At 41.0% G+C, this 23,028-nt stretch overlaps 1 protein-coding gene across 1 annotated transcript in view; it reads right to left on the bottom strand.

Annotated features, from left to right (window-relative positions):
• Positions 1-20,722, bottom strand: part of epha5 (EPH receptor A5) — a 75,155-nt gene extending 54,433 nt beyond the window's left edge. Inside the window, exons 1-3 of the mRNA XM_084382951.1 lie at positions 20,462-20,722; positions 14,105-14,169; positions 4,146-4,866 (exon numbers count right to left, since the gene is read on the bottom strand). Of these exons, the coding sequence (XP_084239077.1) occupies positions 4,146-4,866; positions 14,105-14,169; positions 20,462-20,561 (886 nt within the window). The 5' untranslated portion in view covers positions 20,562-20,722. The remainder of the gene's footprint in view (positions 1-4,145; positions 4,867-14,104; positions 14,170-20,461) is intronic.
• Between the last annotated feature and the right edge of the window lie 2,306 nt (positions 20,723-23,028).

Here is a 23,028-nt window from a genome sequence, read left to right as displayed (position 1 = left end):
ATGAAGAAGGGAATAGGTTCCCTTTAAACAGCTCTACCTCAGGCAACATAGACATAATAAAGTGGAAATATAACCACTACATCACAGTCCAGATCACTAGATGTTAGAAACTTCCACATCTGAAAAGCAACGAGAAACCAACCTCCCAAAAGACAAAAGACACTGAATCCATATCTCCGCCTCAGTATGGAGTCCAGGCACTCTTTCAACGTCTCAAAAACAAAACCCAACACTTCACTCTCCGAGCGACTGAAATGCACATGAAAAAGTGTTTGCTAAAAGCAGCGAACACATATGGTAACAAAGCTGAGGAAGAGAGGAAGCCCTGCCATGTTTCTCTCTGTTGATGTTTCAAAGGCTGTCAGTCTCATCTGCATATGAAAAACATAATCTTGTAGCTTCATTAATTACTGGCAGTGTGCTCCACTCTGACAACTTACTTCTAAGTTTGTTTATTTCTTTTTTCCTACGTACGGACCATGATTAAAATAAAAATAATCTATTTTACTCTGAGCAGTGTTGATGTTTCATTCCAAAACGTTTAACCAATGGCAAAAATTTGCATATCACACAAACTCATCTTCCTGAAAAGCAAAACACTGAAACTCATTAAAATGAAAATCAGTTAAAACCTTGTGTAACCTCAAAACTCTGTTCTGTACCAACAGGACTGTGAAAACAGGGCACGAGGCGTTCCGGTGCCACACATGGTGGCAGGGGTCAGATTTTATTCACAGTGTCATCAAAATAACACCCTCGCACTCCTTTGTGAATAGGGGTACAGAGGAAATGCTGTGCTTTGGCTGTCTCTTTTAAGCTCAGTACACCAGAATAGACTTAGTTGTGTTTTTCATTCATGTCTCATAAAACAAAAATACTGTTTTAATCTTCACTGCAGTCCACATCAGCTTCATGCAGACACACACCACTTCTCTTAGCGAGTCATTTTATCTCTGGAAAAGTGGAAACACATTTCCAAAATTCATCCATGTTATTTTTCGTTTCAGTTTAATATTATGCTCCCGCACATTATACAGATGGTACTCATGACATACAACATATTACTCATGAAATCTATTTCAGTGTCTCTTTTCCCAGTGTTAATTAAGATCGTGCACTTGATTTTATACTCTTTAAAACACCACCACTACATGAGCACAGAGGTATTGCAAATGCAGCCGACATGCTGCCAGAGCCATGCAGCTGATGTACAGTAAATTATGTATTACTGTTGGCACCCTCAAAGTATGTTTCTTTTACTTCAAATAATCATACTCTTAAGAATAAGAAGAGTCTACAGTCATGCTAGCAGCTCTGTGAAGCTGGTTCTTTGAACTGAATGCTAATGTTAGCAAGCTAAAGCCGAAAATGACAATGCCAACTTTATCAGATATAATGTGTTCAATGGTCGCCACCTTAGTTTAGCATGACAGCATGCTTATATCTGCTAATTAGCAGTAATAAGTTGATTGGCTGATTGGATTGTCATCAGCTTTGCCAGTGTTTGGCCTAAACCTCTGTACCAAATTACATAATGATCCACCCAGTTGTTGTTGAAATATTTTAGTGACAAGAGCGACAAGGCGGTCTGTCAGTTGCCATCCCTCGAGCCAAGCTGCTGGCATGTAAAAACTGGAGAAAACACACTCCAGTGCAAAGTATTTTGTGTACAAGCATCGGCATGACAACAACTAAAGTCAAACTAAGAGCCAATAATGCCAATTAGGAAAATACATTTCTTCATTTGCAATTAGGGTTGCAATGGTATGAGATTGTCATGGAGTGATAACCATCTCAGAGGACATCACAAAGTTTACTGTGATGTTTACACAGTTACAATTATTAATATCAGTTGGATTGACCCTTAATGGGATAAAAACAGAAGGGTGTTTTTGGTTGAACATATGCTTTATTATAATTTCACAAACCTCCTGACAGACATTAAAAAATGTATATATTTCAAGTTTATATCGAGTTTCATAACGCTGTGGTAGAATTCAACACCGTAAATAAGCAAATGTACATTAATAAATTAATAAAACTACTGTTAATATAGTCAAATTCTGAATCTCAGAGTTCATACATTTTTGATTCCTGCAGTATTCATGCAGAGGTGCTCTCATGTACAGTACTTAAACATCATTTTCTTTCCTAAACTTCACAAATTAAGCTGTTTTTGAATACTCATGACTACAGGCTGCTACGTGGCCCTGATATACACATTACAGAATGGGCTCCCATGTTTTAGTGCTGAACACCAGAATGATCTCTTTTGGCGTCGTCAGCCACAGCTCTGTAACAGTTTTTATGCGACTGTACAGTCTGTGGCAGCACAACTCCAGGCAGGCCAGTGGCACACTGACAGCTACTTCCTAATGATCTCCCCACACAGACTGCATGTCTGACCAAGTTAAGCTAGAAACGGCGCACATTTTGTCACATAGCTTCTAAATTCTAACATTTGATTATAATGAACTGATCACAGCTAAGATAGTTGGACATGGTGTACTGTTGGATCTTCTGGAGGCGCGGCGTGATCGATTCAATGGAAAACCAGATACATGAAGCGCCTAAAACCGCTTCTGCCATGCACGCCAAACAACTACCCTTCTTTTCTATGCAAGCCAGTGTTCAGTGTACGCAATCGTACAAGCTTTGCATGTGTTGATATGAGCATCTGAGAGCTATCTTTTAGTTCATCGCTTGAGACCGACACTTTATCAGTAGGGCATTGTGTGGAAAAAATGAAAAACTCAAGAGACACCAAATAATCACACATTTCAAGTTTCTGTATCACCCAGCTTCACGCCGCTATAATAACTGTTCTCTGGAATTTTGCTGAAATTTCGCCATGCCACTCAGAGCAGCTCAAGTAGAGTATAGTGTGCAAGTCTGAAAATTGAGTAATTTAAAGACAGCGCAAAGGAAGATTGGAGAGGAGCCAAGGAGAGAAAAATAGAGAGGCCCTGGGTGCCCGTGGAAATGGCAGTTAAGGTCGGCGCTGGCAATGTTTGGGCTCGAGTCAGAGCAGAGTAGCGGCTGCATGAGAGCAGCAAAGTGCTGCGGGGCTCTGGGGAATACCCTCCACTAAGCTCGGGAAAAACACACCCGCACAGTATGAAACCCTCTTAGTAAGAGAATAAACAGATCCATGCACACACTCTAGCACACAATACTAAAAACAAACATGTGCACGGATATAAAAATAAACAAAGGGGGTGAAGATGCAACCCGGAGAGTACACACGCATGTGCACTCAGAAACCTAAAAAGACTGAAAACACTGGACAGTGGAGAGCACAAAATTCTCACGTTCTCAAGTTCTTTAGGCTTTCACTTGGTTAAGTAAGAGTAGAGTTGCACGATCAACTGTGCAATGGATCCGCTGTCACCTTCTAAATTAATCTGCAACTACTTTGACAATCGATTAATTGGTTTGAATCAAGTTTCATCTTCATAAAATTTGGATTTTTTCTCATCTCTTTACCCATCTATGACTGAATGTCTTTGGGTTGTGGACAAAACAAGACATTTGAAAATGTCATTTTGGGCTTTCGCAAACAGTGGTTGACATTTTTCACCATTTTCTGACACTTTAAAGACATAACTGATTGATTAATAGAGGAAAATGATCAACATATTAGTCAGCATTGACAATGTTATATTGTTAATTGTAGCGCTAAAGAAATGACTTGGATGACAAACTTATCAAAATTATAGTGGAATCATTTTTTATTGATTTCATTAAAAGGCGCAATATGTAAGAATTTTAGTCGAAAACATTCAAAAAATAACTGAATATATCAACAGAATGTCAAGTTTTGACATAATGACGTCTATGTATTGTGCTGCAGAGATGATAAATTTAGCATGCTAACCAGTTTCCCCCATCCTGTTCCGGTCCAAAGGTCCTGTGCTAGCAGTAAATACATACACTCCCCTGGTACTCCAAGCTCCAAGGCTGGACTGCTAGCTGCATAGCTAACTAAGCTAACTAGCTAACGCTAGCAGCAGTTAGCGGTTATGCTGACCCGTAATTGCTTTGAGTATGCATTTAACAGGTCTCCAATGCGTAAATATTGCACCTTTAATTAATGAAGAAATTGTTTTTGCACCACTCCACACATTTGTATTTTGCCCTCTTACCTTGGCACGATCCGTTGATTTCCTCAAATCCTGTCTGGCACACACACTTCCCGATTGGCACCAGCCATTCTCCCTCTGTGCTACAATGCATCCTGGGAGGCTCATACAGAGGCAGGGAGTTGTTGACGCAGCGGCCCACTACCTCCACCAGCTGCGAGGCCTCTGAGCCGGGGATTGTGTCTTGAAACTCAGCTAAACTCTTCACCAGAAATGGGCAGCGCTTGTAGAAAACACGCACTGACACCAGAGCAATGCAGGCCCCCAAATCCTGGAAAGCCAGGTAGAAGCCCTTATGGGTTAAGGGACCTAGGTCGCGGACTTCAGTGTTGAGCTTCATCACGCGGTCCCCCAGGTCCAGCTCGGTGAAGCTCTCATCAGCTGCAATGGTGTCAATTTTGATGTATCTGCTCTCCTTCATCGCCCTGTCCTCCTCCTCCGTGATCCCGGTTCCATCTCTCATCTCTCCTTCCTCCATTTCGTCCTCATCTCCGTTCGTTTCGTAGTAATACATGTTAAACGTCTCCTTGCAGGTTCCGACCCCCCCAGGCAGGCTGTTGCAGTCTCTCAATGTGAACTTGAGCTCGATGAAGACCCGCTGGGCGCCCTCGGTCAGGATCCAGTTGGTGTGGAGCCAGTTGTTCTGGTTCTGCTCCATGACCCGGCACACTTGGTAGGTGTGGATGGGAGCGTAGTCCTCGTCTACTTCCCCAATCTCCTCCCACTACAGCACAGAGAAGAGGGAGGTTAATGGAGAAGAGCACAATAGTGGGGTAAGATAAAACAAGGATCACTTCCCTTTAATAATGAAGTAGTGCGTGATCATGGGAGTTGTTGTCTTCCACGTTAAAAAACTACCATTGCAGGTGAAAATCCATCTGACGTGACACAGGCAGAAATGTTCACTGACAAGGTATCGTTTTTTTTAGGTTTTCAAGTTATTTTTAGTCATGTTGGTTCAGTTCTTTCCTCACTCTCTGACGTATGAGCTGACATTTCCCCGGAGGGAAGAGCGACAGGCGACCGAATAAAACCATTTCCACCTTAAAAAGGTCAAAATTTGACAAGTTGGCATTAAGACTCAAAAATCTACTTTCTTACAACTTGGACCTTTAAGTAAGGTTATGGATTTTTCCGGTTTTCTTGTTGGAAACATTTGGGATGATATCAATACACAACCCAACAAAATATATAACAAAGGTCTTGTTGTTTTTAGTCATTTTTAAGAGAAAATGTTTCATATTATATCTTTTAGAAATCCTGCTTTAGGAAAAAGTTGCAAATTATATTTAAAGTATCAAAAGTACTTGTTAAACAGAAAATGAACTTCTAAGATTGATGTGTTGTTATGTATGACATTATTTTACTAAAATGTACAGTATATTCTAGTTAAAATGGAAATACTCAAAAGTAGATCATGAGTACCTCAAAATTGAACACTTCTTGAATAAATGCATTTATTTACCAGCGATGAACAAGGGTGTGTCATTAGCAGACCGTTTGCTCAAATTTGTGTTCTTCCTTACTTCTATGATCAAACAATTTCAGATTTATATTGTCATTTTGGCAATTTCTGACTCATTTATTGAGGCAAACATCTTGTAAAGCAGCTTAGACAACATTTAACAATTGAAAACTTTGGCTCCTTTTGCTAAAGGGCTTTCCAAAAAAATAATCATTCTTAGAGTAGTTCTCAATGTACGTACTGGAACAGTACAGTTTTGGTATCAGTGCCAAAACTATAATATCTGTGAAAGTATCAGAAAATCTCAACTAATACCCACATCTGCAGAGAGTTGATATCCATGGAAATGTATTAAGAATAAGCTACAGCAATGCCTTTTTAAAAGGCTTAATGGTGTCGAGTGTGTGTGTGTGTGTGTGTGTGTGTGTGTGTGTGTGGCTAGGTATAGATAGCAGAATAATCCTCATCCCTTCCACCTCATTTCATCCTATTGCAACAGACAGGAGAGAATGAGACAGCGTTATAGGGTATATATGCATTTACCATGAATGAGGGGTGGAGTTCGTGTCAGCGGAAAAAAGAATTAACTTAAAGGTGTGTTCATCCGTGCATATACTGTAGATATACCTTATGTATGTGTGCGTATATGTAAATGATTCTGTCAGTGTTCCAGCTCGTGTGTGTGAGCGTCTGCATCCATGTGTGTGTGTGTGTGTGTGTGTGTCAGACAGCAGCATTAATTCCCTCTGCAGGTCTCCTGGGACGTGGCTATTATCTGCATCACTAGCACTCTCCCATGGCTAATATGGGCGCTTCATCATGTCACCGTAATATGGCCAGAGGGACCAGACTATGATCTGGTGTTATAGCTTAATAGCCCATATTAATCAATCCTTGCTGTAGCCGTTGTATACAGCCTTCTGTCTTTGTCTTTTCTTTCTCATCGCTCTGTCTTGTTCTCCATCTGTCTTTTTTTCCCATTCCTTCCTGCTTTAGTCTGCATCTTTTGTTTTCTGGTTATCATCATTCAGCTTCTGAACCTTTTGTGAATGAATGAAGGCATTGTCAAGTTATTAGGCAGTTATTAGGCAGTTCTATGTTGTTATGCTTATGGTGCATGTGTGTCTGTATTCTTGTATCTCTGAGAAGACAAACTTGAGTTTGAGGAGTTAAGGAGGTTTCTTTCTAACAAAACTTTATTCTTCATTGTTACAGAAATAGCTTTGTTTAAAGTTGCAGTCTCCAAGAGTTCAGTCCTGGTTAATTTGGCGACACCTGTGTTTACTGGTGGTAACAGCAAATACAGTTTAATACTATATGTAACAATATTCAGGGCCAACAAATCAAAACTATTGTCATTTAATAAAGAAGTCAGGTAATAATTGGTCTCCGTCAATCAATCTGTGACTGATCCGATTCTGCAAACAGCAGGGCACAGTGAAAGGAGTTGGTTACCTCACTGAGAAGTTGGAGGTGTGCACCCTGTCGACTGCAGCTCTTCATCTAATAGCTTACGGTAGCTGCTCCTCCTTGTTCAGTTACTCCCTGCAATATTTCAAACTGATCTGCTGTCAACAAATGCAGACTATGACCGTTGTTTTGTTTTGTAGATGTATTTTTGATGAACGGGTGGTAAGCATTAAGATCACTGACAAGCACATCACATTTCCTGTGACTACTTCATAATAAAAATCAACTCATCTTTCACTTGCCAAATGCTTTTAATGTGAAGCTGCAGCAGTAGAAAATAGTCAGTTTGCATTAGCAGCTTGAAGGTGCAATATGTAAGAATTGGACACTTGTTGAACTCTTACTCCAAACAAATAGGAGCACCATATCACCAGAGTAGCTCTAACTGCTGGAGAGTATCTGGGAATGTTGAGACCTACATTCAGTTTGTGATACTGCAAATATATACAGTAAATATTACAATACTTTCATCAGAAGGTCACAGGCTCAATCTCCATTGCTTTACCTCATTCACAGATAGACAATGATTTAACAGATTTATTTTCTAGATATTATATACTCTTCGAGATTATCACTTTAAAGGTTAGGGTTACAGTAAATGCATTATGTTAACGAGGGTCGTCACAAGTACACTGTAGATGCACAGACAGATCTGTGTGCGCTTGTGTGTGACTGAGTCCCGATGACTCCCAGCAGACTCCAGCCCAGTTGGTCCCAGTGCAGACATTAAGCCTCTTACTGGTTAGATCACACAGATCCACCAGCCTGTTCTGAGCTTTACACAGCTTAACACACATGCGCACACACACACACAGACGCACACACACTAATCATTATTGGTAGCTCAGCAGGGAGTTTAACACACGACCCTCTCTATTTTTGCCTGGATCCAAATGGAGTCAGTGTTTGTGTATATAAATCTTGATTGCCATTGTTGCCACTGGAAGTCCTCCCACTCTGCAGCTCTACTGTTTTAACAGCGTTTTATTGCTAATGTTAATGGGACGTGTCACTTGCTTAAGACATCAAACAATGATCTAACATTCGCAAATAATTACTTTCTGAAATTTGCACCGAAACAAGCACTTAGCACAAGTTAGCAGGGTTAGAAATCAGACATCTTAATTATAAAAAAAGGCGATTATATATTGAGAAAAGGGTTCACGTGCCGGTTTCATGGAATCCTTAAAGACTAGTGTACATGGTATTCAGGTGGTTTGGGGCCTCCGGGGTCAAACACAAAGCACTGCACAGAGCAACATACTAACACTCCAGGGTCAGGACCACCCATGCTAATGTGAGGCACTGTAGACACAAAAGCATGCAGTAATAGGATAACTTTAAAAACCTAACAACTGTTTTTATGGTCATTTTAAAGGCTCTTTGTCTCCAAATGAGTCTGTAAAGAAAGTCACCATCCATCTGTTTTAAAGATGTGATACTCAACCTGAACCCACCTCACGTTAATGCAATCCACACAACCTCTTCTTAAAGGGTCAAATTCCAAGAAAAAGAACATTTTTCCACTCGCCCCTTGTGGTATTTCTAAAAGGCAGGACAAAATTTTATTTGCCCACATCATACCAGGGAGGCAGCAGAAGTTTCTGAACCACATCTTTCATCCCTTGACCCCTAAAAATACAACTGTCTGCATTTTTTGGGGAGAATTTGGGTGAAAATTAGGGATGCACGATATGTTTTCTTTTTTCAGACTATACTGAAAAGTGACAATTTTACATTTTTGTATTGTAAAAAGAAATTCCTAACCTGTAGTTTATGCAAACCTGAGGGAAAGAAAGGCTAAGATGTAGTGAAAAGATGGATGATTCCACATTTCGTAGCTCTGACAAGATTTGTTTTCCTTCCTCTCTAAGCCCTTGCTGAACATGTATTGGAAATTGCATGTTGTCTTCCTCTGAAATTGGGGAAACACACCAGGGATGACATGTTTGGCTCTCTAGTCTACACTTGTGTAATAGTTGGACACTGTGAGCCTTGAACATTTATCACGGCGTCTCCTTCGTCTTGTCTCTATTTATTTCTATTTATTGGTGGATCACAAGGCACCTTCCTGACTGCCCATGAGGACTTGTCTCCAACAGGACTTGTATTCTTGAGGCCACAAGTTCTCTCTCACACCTCTTTGTCCATCTCAGGTTGTTACTGTCAGACTATCCTGCATTTCTCCATCTCTCTCTAATTCTCTCAACTTCTGTCTCACACCACACCTCTCCACGTTGCTAGAATAACCCACTAGGGGGCCTCCAGGCAAAAATGTACTTTGGCCTCCTGCTAGCTGTGACATCTTCAAGACAGACTTACAAATTACATAAAGGGAACTTACTAAGGCTTTATTAACTTCAGTTAATATTCTGCTACCGTATAAAGAATCGTTTCGTGCACCCATGGTGAATTGATGCAACAATAAAACAGCCAAGACATTGACAGCGTCTGATCCCAATGGTATTAAATGGTCCAAATAACCAGACATTCTTAATTTCAGTCCTCTTAGACATTCTCACGCAGCCTTAGCCTCTCTTTCACCTCTACATGGTCTTTGCCTACTTTGCTCCCTGCACTGAACTGTCCCTACAGGCACCCTTCTAGCTCCTCATTAGTGTGTGTGTTTGTTTTCTTGGCCATCGTGTGTGTGTGTCTGTGTCAGTGTGTCACATCCGTCAGGACACCCCCTGTGGCTGTGCGGAGTGCCCTCCTGGCTCTAAGTCTATAAAGCTGTCTCCAACTTATTATTACAAGCCATTACCGCTGACCGTCACGACACCGTAATAGAACTGTCCCTTTCACTCCTTAACATACAAGAACACCCCCCACCTCCATCCCTCCCCGCCCCCCTCCATCTCATTCTCTCCAACACCCTCTTCTTGTGCCTCATTCCTCTGCCTTTTCATTTCATTCATGTCTATCATCATTTTCCCTCTATGTGTCCTCTATTCTTCCGTTAATTATCCAATCATAAGTCTAACCCAGAAACACTGTTCGACTGCTTCCCCCCTTCTCTGTCTGACTTCCTGACTTCTTCCTTGTCCCCAATTCCCGCTTTCCTCCTCCTTGCCTCCCTCCTGTCAACCTTTCCTCAATAATTTCCTCCTTTGTCTTAGCTCTCTCTTCTGTCCATTCTCCACGGTACTATAATGTGCTTTCTCCATTAGGTCCCTGACACACCAAGCCAACTGTAAGGCATCATTGGGCCATCACTGAGTGGTCATTAGCCAGGGTTTTGCAGTGTGTTCAGCACCTTTGATGCTAGCCTGCCCTCATCTTTGCTAAAGTGAGTATGCTGAATCAGCAGATATAGTTGATGAAAATTACTGTGTGACTTCACCTTAGTTTTAGTGACATTTTGTTCTGGCTCAGGAAAAAGGGAATGGAAGAAGGACAGGGTCTCCCGTCTATGAAATTACTCATTCGCTGTTGCAGGCTACAGGGCGGGCATATCAACTCCTAACTGGTCAAATGAGGTGTCAATAGGTCAGAGTTCGGCAGCCATCTCAGGTAACTCTGTACTGCTGTTTAATGCAGTTTTGCAAATAGAGCTATTCTTTGCAGCTTTTCCAATGTGAGGATTGTAAACTGAAGAATACTGTAAGTTTGGGTTTTGGGCTGTTGCTCCAGCAAAATGAGAGAACTGACGACTTCACAAGGGACTTTTTTTTATTTTTATAAGTTTTATAGACCAACTAATTTATGGATGATTTAATAAATATTTCATTTCAGATTCATTAATAGTGAAGCTAATCATAAATGTAGCCCTAATTGCAATGAGATATTCACTTCAAATTGTTCAGCCCGGAGGAATAGCACAAACAGGAGAGGCAAAACTAAACTTCACAGTGCACTTGCAACTTTTGGTCCGACATATTCTCAGCTCTTATTTTCAGCATATATCAAGTCCATTTAACAGAGTGTTTGGATAATGGTGGGCTAGTTTGGCTTGTTTGTCTTTCTGCAATGCTAAGTCTGAAGGTTTTTCAAAGGACTTTTACCTCTCTTGCCAGCTAAGAGCGTGGTGCGTGTCAGCTGTCAGAGTCATCGGCTAGAGTCTTTGTGCTTTCCTCTGATGAAAATTTTAACAGAAGAAGCGGTGTGACGTAAGGCGAAACAACAGGTTTCATCAGTCAGTTTTTGTCACCGTTAGATCTTTTGAGGTCAGCTTGGAGAATCGGGCCCAGTGGATATTGCCTATTCATGTTCGGATAAGGACAGAGCAAAATGGTTCTTGGGTCGGCCAGACTGATGGGAGGCAATGGAGATGGATGGATTTGACAGCAAAATATATTCATCCCATCAATGGCACTTTCCATCCTGACTTTTCTTACTTGAGCACCCGCCAAATGGCAAATGATCAGCAGCCTACCCAATCTAATCTACAGACAAACACTCCTCCAATGTAACAGGAAGTAATGGAGGTATTACATGACAAAGAGTTGAAAGAAAGCAAAATTCCTCAATTTTCTCCTCAGCTTCATCTTAATTTTTTGTCCCCGTTTTGGTCAAACACTACATTAATATTAATGCTCAGGAAGCAAACATTCATTAACCAAATGAAATTCCAATTATGACTTTTTAAAATACCACCAAATAAATTGTCTTCTAACTATAGCTCAAATGTAGAGCTTCAAGCAACTCTCATGAACTTTGGTGGTTGTTTTTTTCCTAATGATGCTGTTTTCTGTACCCAAAATATAACTTATGAATAATGTCCAACATTACATCTCTACACAAATGGTAATTAATTGCACTAAAATCTGCCAACAACCACTTCTCTATAGTCTCCATCATAAACCCTTGTCAACTTCATCTCATATGATGCCGAAATAAACCCACAATGAGACATGGGAAGGAGAAAACTTTGCTTTAGAGATACTTTAAATGCCACAAACTCCCTAATTTAGTTTTCATTATTTATTATTGATTTCCTGACTGCACAGGAGTACTTGTGTCCAATAGGACTTGGATTATTGAGGTCACAAGTTCTCTCTCACACCTCTTTGTCCATCTCAGGCTGTCGAGATTCTGACTATCTTGCAGCTCTCGGTCTCTCTCCAATTCTCTCCACCTCTCCAGACTAACCTGCTAGAGGACCAAAAGGCCTCCTGCTAGCTACAATATCTTTGAGAGGGACTTCAAATGTCTTTTTTTTTTTTTTAAAAAAGGCATTTCTTAGGGCTTTCAGTATATATCCTGCTTCTGTATAAAGAGAAGAGGAGGCTCAACTCTGAACTCGAAAGTTCAAGGAGGTCGTCATATATGACGAGAGGCTTTCCAGTGACAACTTAAGCTCTTAAACCAAAATATTCATGTTTTACAATCAAAAGTCTTCACTTTCAGGCAACTGTGTCAGTGTCGTGCTGTTCATTGAAACGTGTCAAAACTTCAAGGTCATCCGTCAAATTTCAAACACCTATTCTACTCCATCTCATTTTTTTTGCCTCAATGTATGTTTCAAGAACTTTCAAAGCACATCGAAGCTTTTGGAAGAGAAAAGCAGCAACAGAGAGAAGATGGCGCGATAACAAAGACAAGCAGATGACAAGAATAAAAAGGAAAAATGGGGATAAGGAGTAAAATGAACATTGAGGGACCAGGGAGGGATGGGAGGGACAGGGAGGAGAGCTGAACCAGAACAAGAAGTGAAGAATGAGAGGAGAGACGATGATGGGGATAGAGGGGGGTGGAGGAGGAGAAAATGAGGGATGAAACAAACCATCTGGAACATGAGACAGGAAAAAAAACTTCTGTGCCTCCTCAACATCTTATTTAGCTATAGAGAACTGCTGCCAAGTGTGAATGTGTCCATGCAAAACAATGCTGGCGACTGGGTTCATTCATATAAATACCGAGCATTATATGAAATATAATAGCCATTAATGATAATGTCTGTTATTTAAAACTGCCAAACAGGAAATTGAACACAAAGAACACTTTTTCATTTTATTATTTTGTGAGAAATTATAAAGTTATTATAGAAAAAAAGGCATTTTTTAATAAAAACATATCGGCTAAAAAGTAAGGATGCCATAATGAGATCCTTACATTGTCTTATCACGTCTTTTGTTTTCTCTCCCTCCGCCTACCCGGAATGCACTTATTTATGCAGTTGCATTGTAGAGCCCAAACACCATAATCACATCTTCATTAATATGATTGCGCATACGGCTGCTTTTGTCAGCACTATCTCTCCCATCTACATACAGCCACAGAGTGGGCCGTGATTTGAATATCCGGAGCTGAGGAAGCGCCATGGTCAGCACTATCGGTCTGGCTTGTATAGCTCCATATTTGCCAACAGGAGTTGTGAGTATATGAGAGATTTTCCATGTGGATCAAATGGATGCACAAATGAATTCCTGTTCAGCACTATCTACCCCCAGGAGGTTGGGGAATTAAATTTTTCCCACAGAAAGGTGGCAGATTCGGCTGTGAACTACAGTCTCATGAGTCGAGGTAGTGTTGAAACTCAAGAATACATTAATATATATATTTTTTTTTTCTTTTTCATTAAAATACAGTATAAGATACCATGAAATAACTATTTTCTAACTCTACTAAGTCATCCTCTAATTAGACTGGGAATACTTGCAAATGGAAACTCAATTCCTGGCTTGATATATTCCGTGGTGACTTTCAATATCTTATTCATGAATTCAATTTACCCTGATAATGATCTGAGAGTTCTTGGAAATTAAACGGCCTTTAACCTTGACTAAACAAATGAAGAGTCTGTACTTCAGGGGAAAAAATATGTTACAGGTGTCTTTTTTATATACAGTAAGTGAGCTCACCACATAAAGTGGCAGTATTGTGCTTATAGTAGTTGATCTAAACACCTGTACTCATTTTAGGAAACCATGAGCCTCCTTATAAACAACCAATCAGTGGACAATGACACTTCAGGTGTCATTGCAACAGCTTTGACAATATATGTTAAGTATTCGTCAAATTTGAGGCTTGTGTCTGTGAAATTGTAGCAACAATTAACATCTAGTAACATCTTAGAAATACTCACCCCATTCTTCGGATAGGCCACCCATCCGAGGTCTCCCATCACGGAGCGAGAATCCAGCAGGTTCACTGTTGAAGGATTAAAGACACAGACAGTTTTAAGTATTCATCAATCAAACAATCCAAACAAAAGAGGCCTAATACTAAGAGTTTGAGTTCCTTATTCTGTAACCCAGCTTCTAACACTCTCATTGTGTGTTTCCATTTAGAAATACTGGTCAAGATCTTCTCATTTACTACTTTGAAAAAGATAAAACCATTTACAATCATCATAGGTATTCAGCTAATGAAGGTCAAGTTGTTCCAGGTGTATCACAAAGGCTGACTGCTGCGCAGACTGATTTGAATGAGAGTTTTGAGACTTTCTTAATCACAAATGGAACATTGGCAACACTCATACACAATAGCTGCAACCCGGGACGCGCAGGCATCCACATGCTCAGGCAGTCACATGCACATAACCGCCTAGACACTGTCTCAAGGACAGAAAGTTGTGGTTGCTGTTGGTTGATACAGCTTTGTGGACCAATGAACGGAGATAATTTTGTGGAGAAATGAACTGATGAACCAATAGAAGGAGCAATGAAACTCTGCTTTGACCAATGCCTCCCATAAGACAAGAGATAGACTTTGCTTTTAACAATGTGTTCATATGTGCATGATGGAGAAATGATAATTCAATAACGAACATGCAGTTACTGAGCAAACATATATATCGCCATCCTGAGTGTTTATGACAAACGGTTCATGAGTTATGAAAGGCCAAATTGCATCTGTATGCCTTTCTACAAAGTTTGGTCATGTCACATAAATCCATTTAGAAGGTATGCACCTTCTTGTTATGGACCTCCCACTGCCGCACCCCCTTTTTAGCCTATTTGAATGAGCAGTTAATCAGCTGTCCTTAGGCTCGTGACCAACCGTTACACAAAATCTTGTGCAAGTCTGTGAATCCATTTAAAAGTTAGGCTCCTTTCTGTGATAGGCCTAGCCAGTTGGCATGAACATAAACGCACCTTCACACACACTTGACCTCCATGCCAAATTGCAGCATCCTATGGCGAAATCTGTGGCTGCCAAAGGGTGGGGACATTTTTGTAGATGGACCAACTATCCTGGTCGCAGCTTAAAAAATAAGTTTTTGTCTGTAAAGACAGAAATTCACCCTGATCTGTTCCTCGGCCCGAATATAATGACAGGTAGTGCAACATAATTTCTATTCCATTTCTTCCCTGAATTTTGGCGTCTCTTTTATAAGCTGACAGAATAAGGAGCTCTCCATTTCCATTTGTACACTAAACTGGTATTCAATAAATAGCAGGGATTTTTGTGCACAGTAGTTTAAATGCCAAGAGTCACTTCATGAGTCAGAGTTGACATAACACTTGGCATGGCCTGGAGTGTTGTGCTAAGTGGCCATTATCTATTTACAACCCTTTGGTGGAACTGCACATTTGTGAATGTTGTTGACCAAAAACTGCCACTCAACCCCAACAGTGATCTCAGCTCATAGTGATCCATTAGAATCCTCCTTTCCCAGCCTCTTTGATGAAAGCTGTCAAGTGCAATTACCTGACCACTGCACTCCCCGAAAACATGTTTCCATTTCCTCTTGTGCAGCACTGGTCAAATTCTAGTCCTCTGAGTTCTGTCTTATGTTCCCAATCAGTGTGTCCACATATGTCTCCACCAACTTACAAAGGCAACTGTAGGCTCATAGAGGAGTTGTTTAGAAGCACTTGACCAAAGTCAATGCAATGAACCTCAGGCAGAAAGCTTTTCTCTGATGGCTCTGTGGCTTAACCTCAGACTAAAACAGCTTGCAACAAAGGTAAATGCCATGTGTGAGTCCTATGGAATCAACTTAGATTCCAGCTTGAAGTCTATGTTTCAGTTATGAAAAAGTGAAACACAGACACCTACTACAGTAAATCACATCAATGAACATATGGTGTCTTGCAACTGCTTTATGAATCATCTGAATTTGCCATGACTCGACATGCTCATAAAGACGACTAAACTTCTGTCAGGCCGGAGTTCAGTCGTCTTTATCGCATCTAAGATAACGTATGGCTTGTTCTGTGTCTGACACATTGTGTACTCAAACAACAAAAGAGAAAGTCGAACTGAATAATCCACTGTCAAGGTTTCCATCTACGTGAAATGGGAGCAGAATAAGAGCTAGACAATGGAGCAAAGCAACATCTGTTACATGCTAGAAATCTTCTTTCAGAATCTCTCCAGTATACTTAACCAACTGGTGTCACTTGTAAATTCACAAATCTTAAATCCATCGCAATTCTCTCTTGAACGACTATGTCTCTTTGCTAAATAATCGGACACTTTAAACCCAATTCTTGACTTTCTGATCTCCTGTAAGGGTGGGCCGCGCGTTCCTTACGTTTAAACCAACCGGATGTTAAGTCGTTACGGACATAAACGTGCATCGTGTTTACTTTCAAAGTTGGGCTTTTTCTTAAGTTTTGGTGAGCATGGCTGAGCTTGAGCAAGCATAACGGAACTAACTAATCTGTTTATTTAATTATGGATCATTACAAATATGCCACGTTTGCCAGGACTGCGTCAAGAAGCATATATAATCATTTGTAATTGCATTGCGGCCCTCTGAATTACAATCAAATTGAATTGTGGGGCGCCTAGAGATTCACACTCCTATAATTAATAGCTTTCTTTCTAACTTGCAAACATTTTTCCATAAGTGTCATATTATTTCTCCATAAAATCTGCATTTAAATTTGTATGCAAATAACTAGTACTGTCTTTTCCATGGCCCAACTGTTGCCCCATCCTCTCTCTTCCCTTGAAAAGAAAAAGAATCAGAAACGAGCCAGGTTGATAAAAATTAGAACATCTTACTTCACCCTGCAAGATTTCTGGGCACTTAAGTTGAAGTGTTACTTCTTGCTACAGTTTGGAGCTGCCAACTGGAAAACTTTCCCAGTGAAACATTAACGCAGAACAAACACTATTACCGCCCGTAAGAGCTTTAATCAATCATCAATTCATCTCATAAATGCTATCCATACCTTAAACCAGCTGTTGAGTACAGTATTTTCAGTCACATGTCCCGTGATAAGCCACGTTATAAAACAGCATTATGAACCCTGCGCCAGTGTCAACAAAAGAACAGACATCCGCAGCGCGAAGGTGGAGTAAGCAGAACCAAACATGAAGCGAGAGCTATACAGTAACAGCGACACACTCGCTCTGCAACCCCTCCCATCACACACACACATACACACACACACACTACTCTATCTAGTCTTACTGTCTCCACCGCTCTGCAGAGAATAATAAAATTTGTCCTTAGGAGGCGATTAGACAACTAATTAGGCCATAAAGAAGAGATAAGTGATGCTGAACTAGATCACAAGGGATGCGTTACCTCTTTCACTCTCTGGCACGCTCTCCAAGGATCAAACCACCTAACAAGTTAGCGCTCAGCCGTGACAATGATCTACAGAACTTATTATTAAAAGTCATCACCGCCGAACGGAGGGAGTGAGGTTTGCAGTGACATTACTTCAAGGATACCTGAAGTATTTCACATACGTTGGGGAGAAAGTGGATTTCCAGCACGGCAAACACAAGTGAATGTTTGATCCGAGAGGCTCAAGTGTTAGTGAAAACTTGACCCTCAGTGATCATTAATACAATCTCCTCTGAAAACATTTCTTTTGAAACCAATGGTTAAAGTGTTAAACTTGTAATTTCCTCAACACATTTGCCTCTTTCGTTCTCTTTTAGCCTGTCTGTACTTCACAATGTTTGATTGTGGCGTTTAGATGTTAGCCCGGCTCGCTTTGGGCTTATTGGCCTTATCCCCCCCCCCCCCCTCTCTCTCTGTCTCTCGCTCTCTCGCTCTCTCGCACACACACACTTCTTTCAGGCCATTTACTTCAATTAACTCAAATCCACCGTCCTTGTTTGACCATTACCAACGAAAAAGCAAAGCAATTGGGTTTTAAACTCCCCAAAGCACAGGCTCACACACTCTCATCACCCTCATTAGTCAGACATTATTATTAATCGAGCACAATAACAATCTCTTAAACAGATGTGAGGCATCTGGCTCTGTGTCAAGATGCTCTCAGAAATTAAGGAATTTAAATAAGAATGGATCTGCTTCAAGGGAGGAAATTAATCAAGGTGGCGCAGTGTGTACAGTTTTCCTCCGTGCTGTTCATCAGTGGTGGAGCCTCACTGCAGGAGAACTGTGCTCACTGTTCGAGAAATGTTCATATAATTTAGAAGACATCGGGACTCTTCTCTGTTCACTTTTTTCCCAGGGAAGTTGGGGTACAAACTGAGATGCAAATGAAAGGTGAACTTCATTTTGGAAAACAGCATGTAGCCTGGTAGGATTTTACTCTCATAACAAGACAAAAACTGAGACGGGCAAGTGGCCAAAGTCCCCAAAGATTCCTCGAAGTGAGCTGAGAAATGGTTTAATTTCACGTTTTCAATTACAATAAATTAGCCCAATGAGAGAAAAGCGGTTATTTTAATTACGAGCTTCACTCTCCTCTCCAATTATGCACACAATGCACGATGAGCCATTGCAATGCAAATATGTGGCAAATGAATGTAAAATGTGTGTTGAGTGGCAGCCTCTGGCTTCTTAAGAGGTTGGGTGTTTCACAGTTTTATCTGATCTGTTTTTGCAAGCAGAACTTTGTGGTTTTCCATTCAAATTTGACAGAGAACACAAATAAAAGAGGTTTTTAACAATGTGCTGCCGCGGAGCAAAACAGTTGACAGGTCTGATGAATGAGGACCGCAAGGAAAACAAATGTGGATGTGCTTTTGAGGACTTCCCTCTGTCTCTCTTTATTCACCGCAGTCAGAACACAAACTTATGATCTAGTCTGCCATTGATTCACAGTTCGCGCATCACACAGCCTGAAATTTGGCTTTAATGTTGAGTAAAATGGTGAGCTTGGTAAGTTAAGTGTTAAGTATTTTTAAATTGGCATTGGTGCTAATAATAAGAAACAGGATGAGTAATTGTTAGGTCAGATTTTGAGTAAAACACTTCTTTTCGAGGGACTTTGGTGGAACTTGTTCGCCAGTTTGCACCAGTATATCTCATGTAGCGCGAATACAAATGTCCAAACCCCCGCTGCAGTAATTGAATTCAAAGGACACTGACACAAAGAGGTAACATATGTATTGTAGGTGAACTTTAACTATTCGATATGTTGCCAAGGATGCCCTGCAAACCCCTCCAGGAGTGTCCCATGGTCACACTTTTGTGAATCTAAACTTTGACCATATAAATCTGCCATGTGAAGAATAAGCAGGTTGACGAACGTCCTCCCTTTCCCGGATAATGCCGTCTATTAGCCGCAAACAATGGCAGTCACCTCCAGCTATTAAAATCCTGCTCAGTGTGCGGACAATAGCGTGGGAACAATATTTGACGTACTGTTTCGTAGATTTTACTATTTTTCCTTTTCTTATTTCGAAGCTACTTGTTTTTATTTGGCATTTAGAAGGGTGGTGCAGGTGCATTACTTCCGCTCAGATGAAAATGGATTAGTTAAACAGTTTGCCACCCAGCACATGCATATGGAAGGATTTGCGCCAACTGTGAGTGGTGCCAAAATAAACTGTTAATATCTAACAAGATAAGCAACACTAGTGCAACAGACTACCCTCTGAAGTCAATGGCTGTCAGGCAGGTTAACAGGATTCAGAGGTTAACAGGATTCAATCCGCATCTTTAAAGACAGAATGACAGACTGGACTCGCAACCTTTGAAAGGCATGAAGAGAAAAATGACAATAGTCATTAAATTTTCATTATTTTAAGGGATGAAAAAACTGTAACACAAACATGGGAATTCCAATCGTTATTTTTTTTAATTTTTTTTTTGTCTTTTATTCTAAAATATCATAAAGTGCATTAAGGTCAGTGTCGACTCATCAGTCTGAGCACCTTGCACGCTGCACAGGACATCGTTTAAAGATCATTCCGGGGATTTCTGCAGCGCACTGTGCGTCTGTCGGCGCTGCCAAGTCCTCAACGGACTGCTTATCTGGAGAGACGCATGTTCCGTTCAAAGGTCCTCTTTTATTTCAGCCTTTGCCGTTTCGGAACACACAGTAATTACAGATTTAATGGACACCAATGTCATAAACATCATCAGCTCAAATTAATTTTTATTGGCGACCTCCTCTTTCGGTCAAAAGGCGTCGGAACCGTGCAGCCAGCCGACGGGCACCAGCGCTGCCAGACGGACCTTTAACCGGTCACACTTGTCAGTGCCAATTAAAGCCCCGTCGCGCACCAAGCGGCGGTGTCATCAACCCAAAAAGTGTCTCTGTGCGTGTTTTACCTTCGTTCGCGGGGATGCACCACGCTCCGAGCAATGCCAGACTCCAAACCCACGTCCATGCCACCAGCCGAATGCCACAACTCCACCAGCGAGATTGCATGGCGCATCCAAGAAACAAAAAGCGGTACCAGGGGGGCAGATTTTTCCTAAACAACAGCAGTTTCGGTCAGCATAAAGCGGGGTGCCGTGGTGAAACCATCTGTATCGTTACGCGTCCGCTCGGAGAGAAGGGAGCTCATACTATGCGGCGGGTGGAGGAAGGTACTGAGGAGCTGAGTGCGCTCCGGGTTTGGGGAGGCGGGCAGCGCGCCGACGGGGGGGCGGAGTGAAGCGCCAGGCTCTCCAATCACAGACCCTCCACAGGTGAACCCCACCGCTGCGGGGCTCGCTTCCCCGACTGATAATCGATTACTCCTCACTCGTCACCACTTCCAGATGTAACTACATTACTTTATAGCGACTATTAATCTTTCCCCTCTCGTTGCATGTCAGCACAAGCGACTATGTGCTGAACCGAGTGAGGCTTGTTACTTAAAAACCTCGTCACCATATGGCCAGCCATTTAAAGATCATTCAATTAGCTTATATACACGCCCCCAGAATAAATTAGAGGATGAGTATCATGAATTTAACATGATCTAACTCTTGATTATTGTTTAATCCCACACAATGGGTATTTTACGATCAATAAATGCATTACCAATCGGATAAGAAATAGAATTAAAGGGACAGTTCACTCAAAAATTAAAATCATTGTCTGCTCAGCCCCAATGTCGCTGGAAAGTCAGGTGAAGTTTTTTGGTCCATAAATAATTCTTCACAGTGAAACATCTTTGCAGCATTCTCCCAAACAGTTGAAGTAGATGGGGACTTGTTTTAAAATGTAAATAAATAAAAGTAAATAAAAAGGGCTCCATACAGCTTATTCGGCATAATCCAAGTCTCGAGAAAAGCCCCTCAAGATCTCAAATTGATTTGAAAAGACGTCATCTACACCCCTTTTTTAAGCTTAAATCTTCACTGTAGCTGCTAAGCCGAAAGCATTAGCGTATCCCATCTGAAATGGGTGCATAACATCTTTTTTCAGGGCTTCCAGAGACTTGGATTACACAGGATGAGCCGTATGAAGCCTTTATATAGATTGTTTTCTTTAAAAAAACAAAAAAAACAAAAGTCCCCTCTGAACACTGCACCTTTTTTTCATTAGTGGGTGAACCTTTCCCTTAACCATATCATGACCCCCTAGTTTTACTTTGGAGCGTAACATTTCATCTGTAATTGGAACATCACTCACATGATGCCACCTCCATCCCAGGAGCTTATTGCTCAGCTATGAATGCAAAAGCAATTCCCCTGTAGGAAGCAATAACATGTCATATTAGGGGTGAAAAGACTGTAGAGAAAGAGATGGGTATAGTAGAGATGGGCCCAACAGCCATGTAAATAATCGTGGATGTAATACTGTTATTTGCCATTTAGCAGCAGTGGCCATGCAGCACCATACCACCAGCAATAAAGGAAAGAGGTATGAACAGAAAGTGAGCAGCCAGGCAGCAGTTTGTGTCTCCCTGTGTCTTTTTTACCGTTTGTTGTGGACTTTACAGACAACCTTAGGCTGTATGACTATATCTATTTATACTGTGTGTGTATGTGTGTGTGTGTGTGTGTGTCTGTGTGTGAGAGAGAGAGACTTTGGGATGTTGTCTCGCCTTACTGTGATTTTCATACCGCACTCTTCATCCAGTATCCCCTTCTGCAAACCACAAGTTTCTTTATGTTTCAACTCTGTGGATTTCTATAACACTTTGGATCTAGTTATACGTCTTAAAAATGTCCTAAAAGTAGCTAAAATTGAACTTCTCATGAACATTTTCATTTGAAATTAATATAAGTCCTATTGCAGAAATATTGCTCTGTGGTTGGCTGAAACGTACAATGGCAACATTTTATAATGGCAACATGGGCTGTCGTTGACCATTAGAATTTAACTTCTGTTAGAGACAGAAGGTTAAGACATGCAACAAACGTCCCTGTCCAGTATTAAACACTGGACAGCGTGGTTATATGGTATGCATCTTAACCACCAGGACGCCGCTATAATCCTCTTTCCATTCAAGAGTGGTGACCAAGCGATGTTATGTAACAGCCTCTTTTTTGGGGGGGCATTTTTTCACTTGTGCCAGTGAACCACCTTGTAAGCCTGGTTCTGAAACTTAAACCTTTCCTTACTTACTTACACTTATTTGTCTTTTACAGTAGTGGCATTCAGTTGTTTCCCATCATGACTAAGTAACTGCAGGTTTTCAGGATGTGATCTCACCAAATAATTAATTATTTAAAAAACCTAAATTTGATTATTTTGATTGTGGTCATAGGCTTATCAGGGTCAGTTGATGTGTTGCCCCAGGACAAACTGGAGCAGCCCAGACAGAAACAGTTAGGCAGTTAAATGTGGCCCCTGTAAACGGTGTACTGTAGGTTCACACATCTTTGAAGTGTGAATCTGTATTAAATATATACCCGCACCCCCTGCCAGCTCTCACTGCAGCTGTGAATGAATGACAATT

This window comes from Pagrus pagrus (assembly GCF_965226575.1).
Source record: "Pagrus pagrus genome assembly, chromosome: 19".
Classification (NCBI taxonomy): Eukaryota; Metazoa; Chordata; class Actinopteri; order Spariformes; family Sparidae; genus Pagrus; species Pagrus pagrus.
Note: the sequence above shows the minus strand (reverse complement) of the source record. Positions and strands in the feature narration are given on the sequence as shown.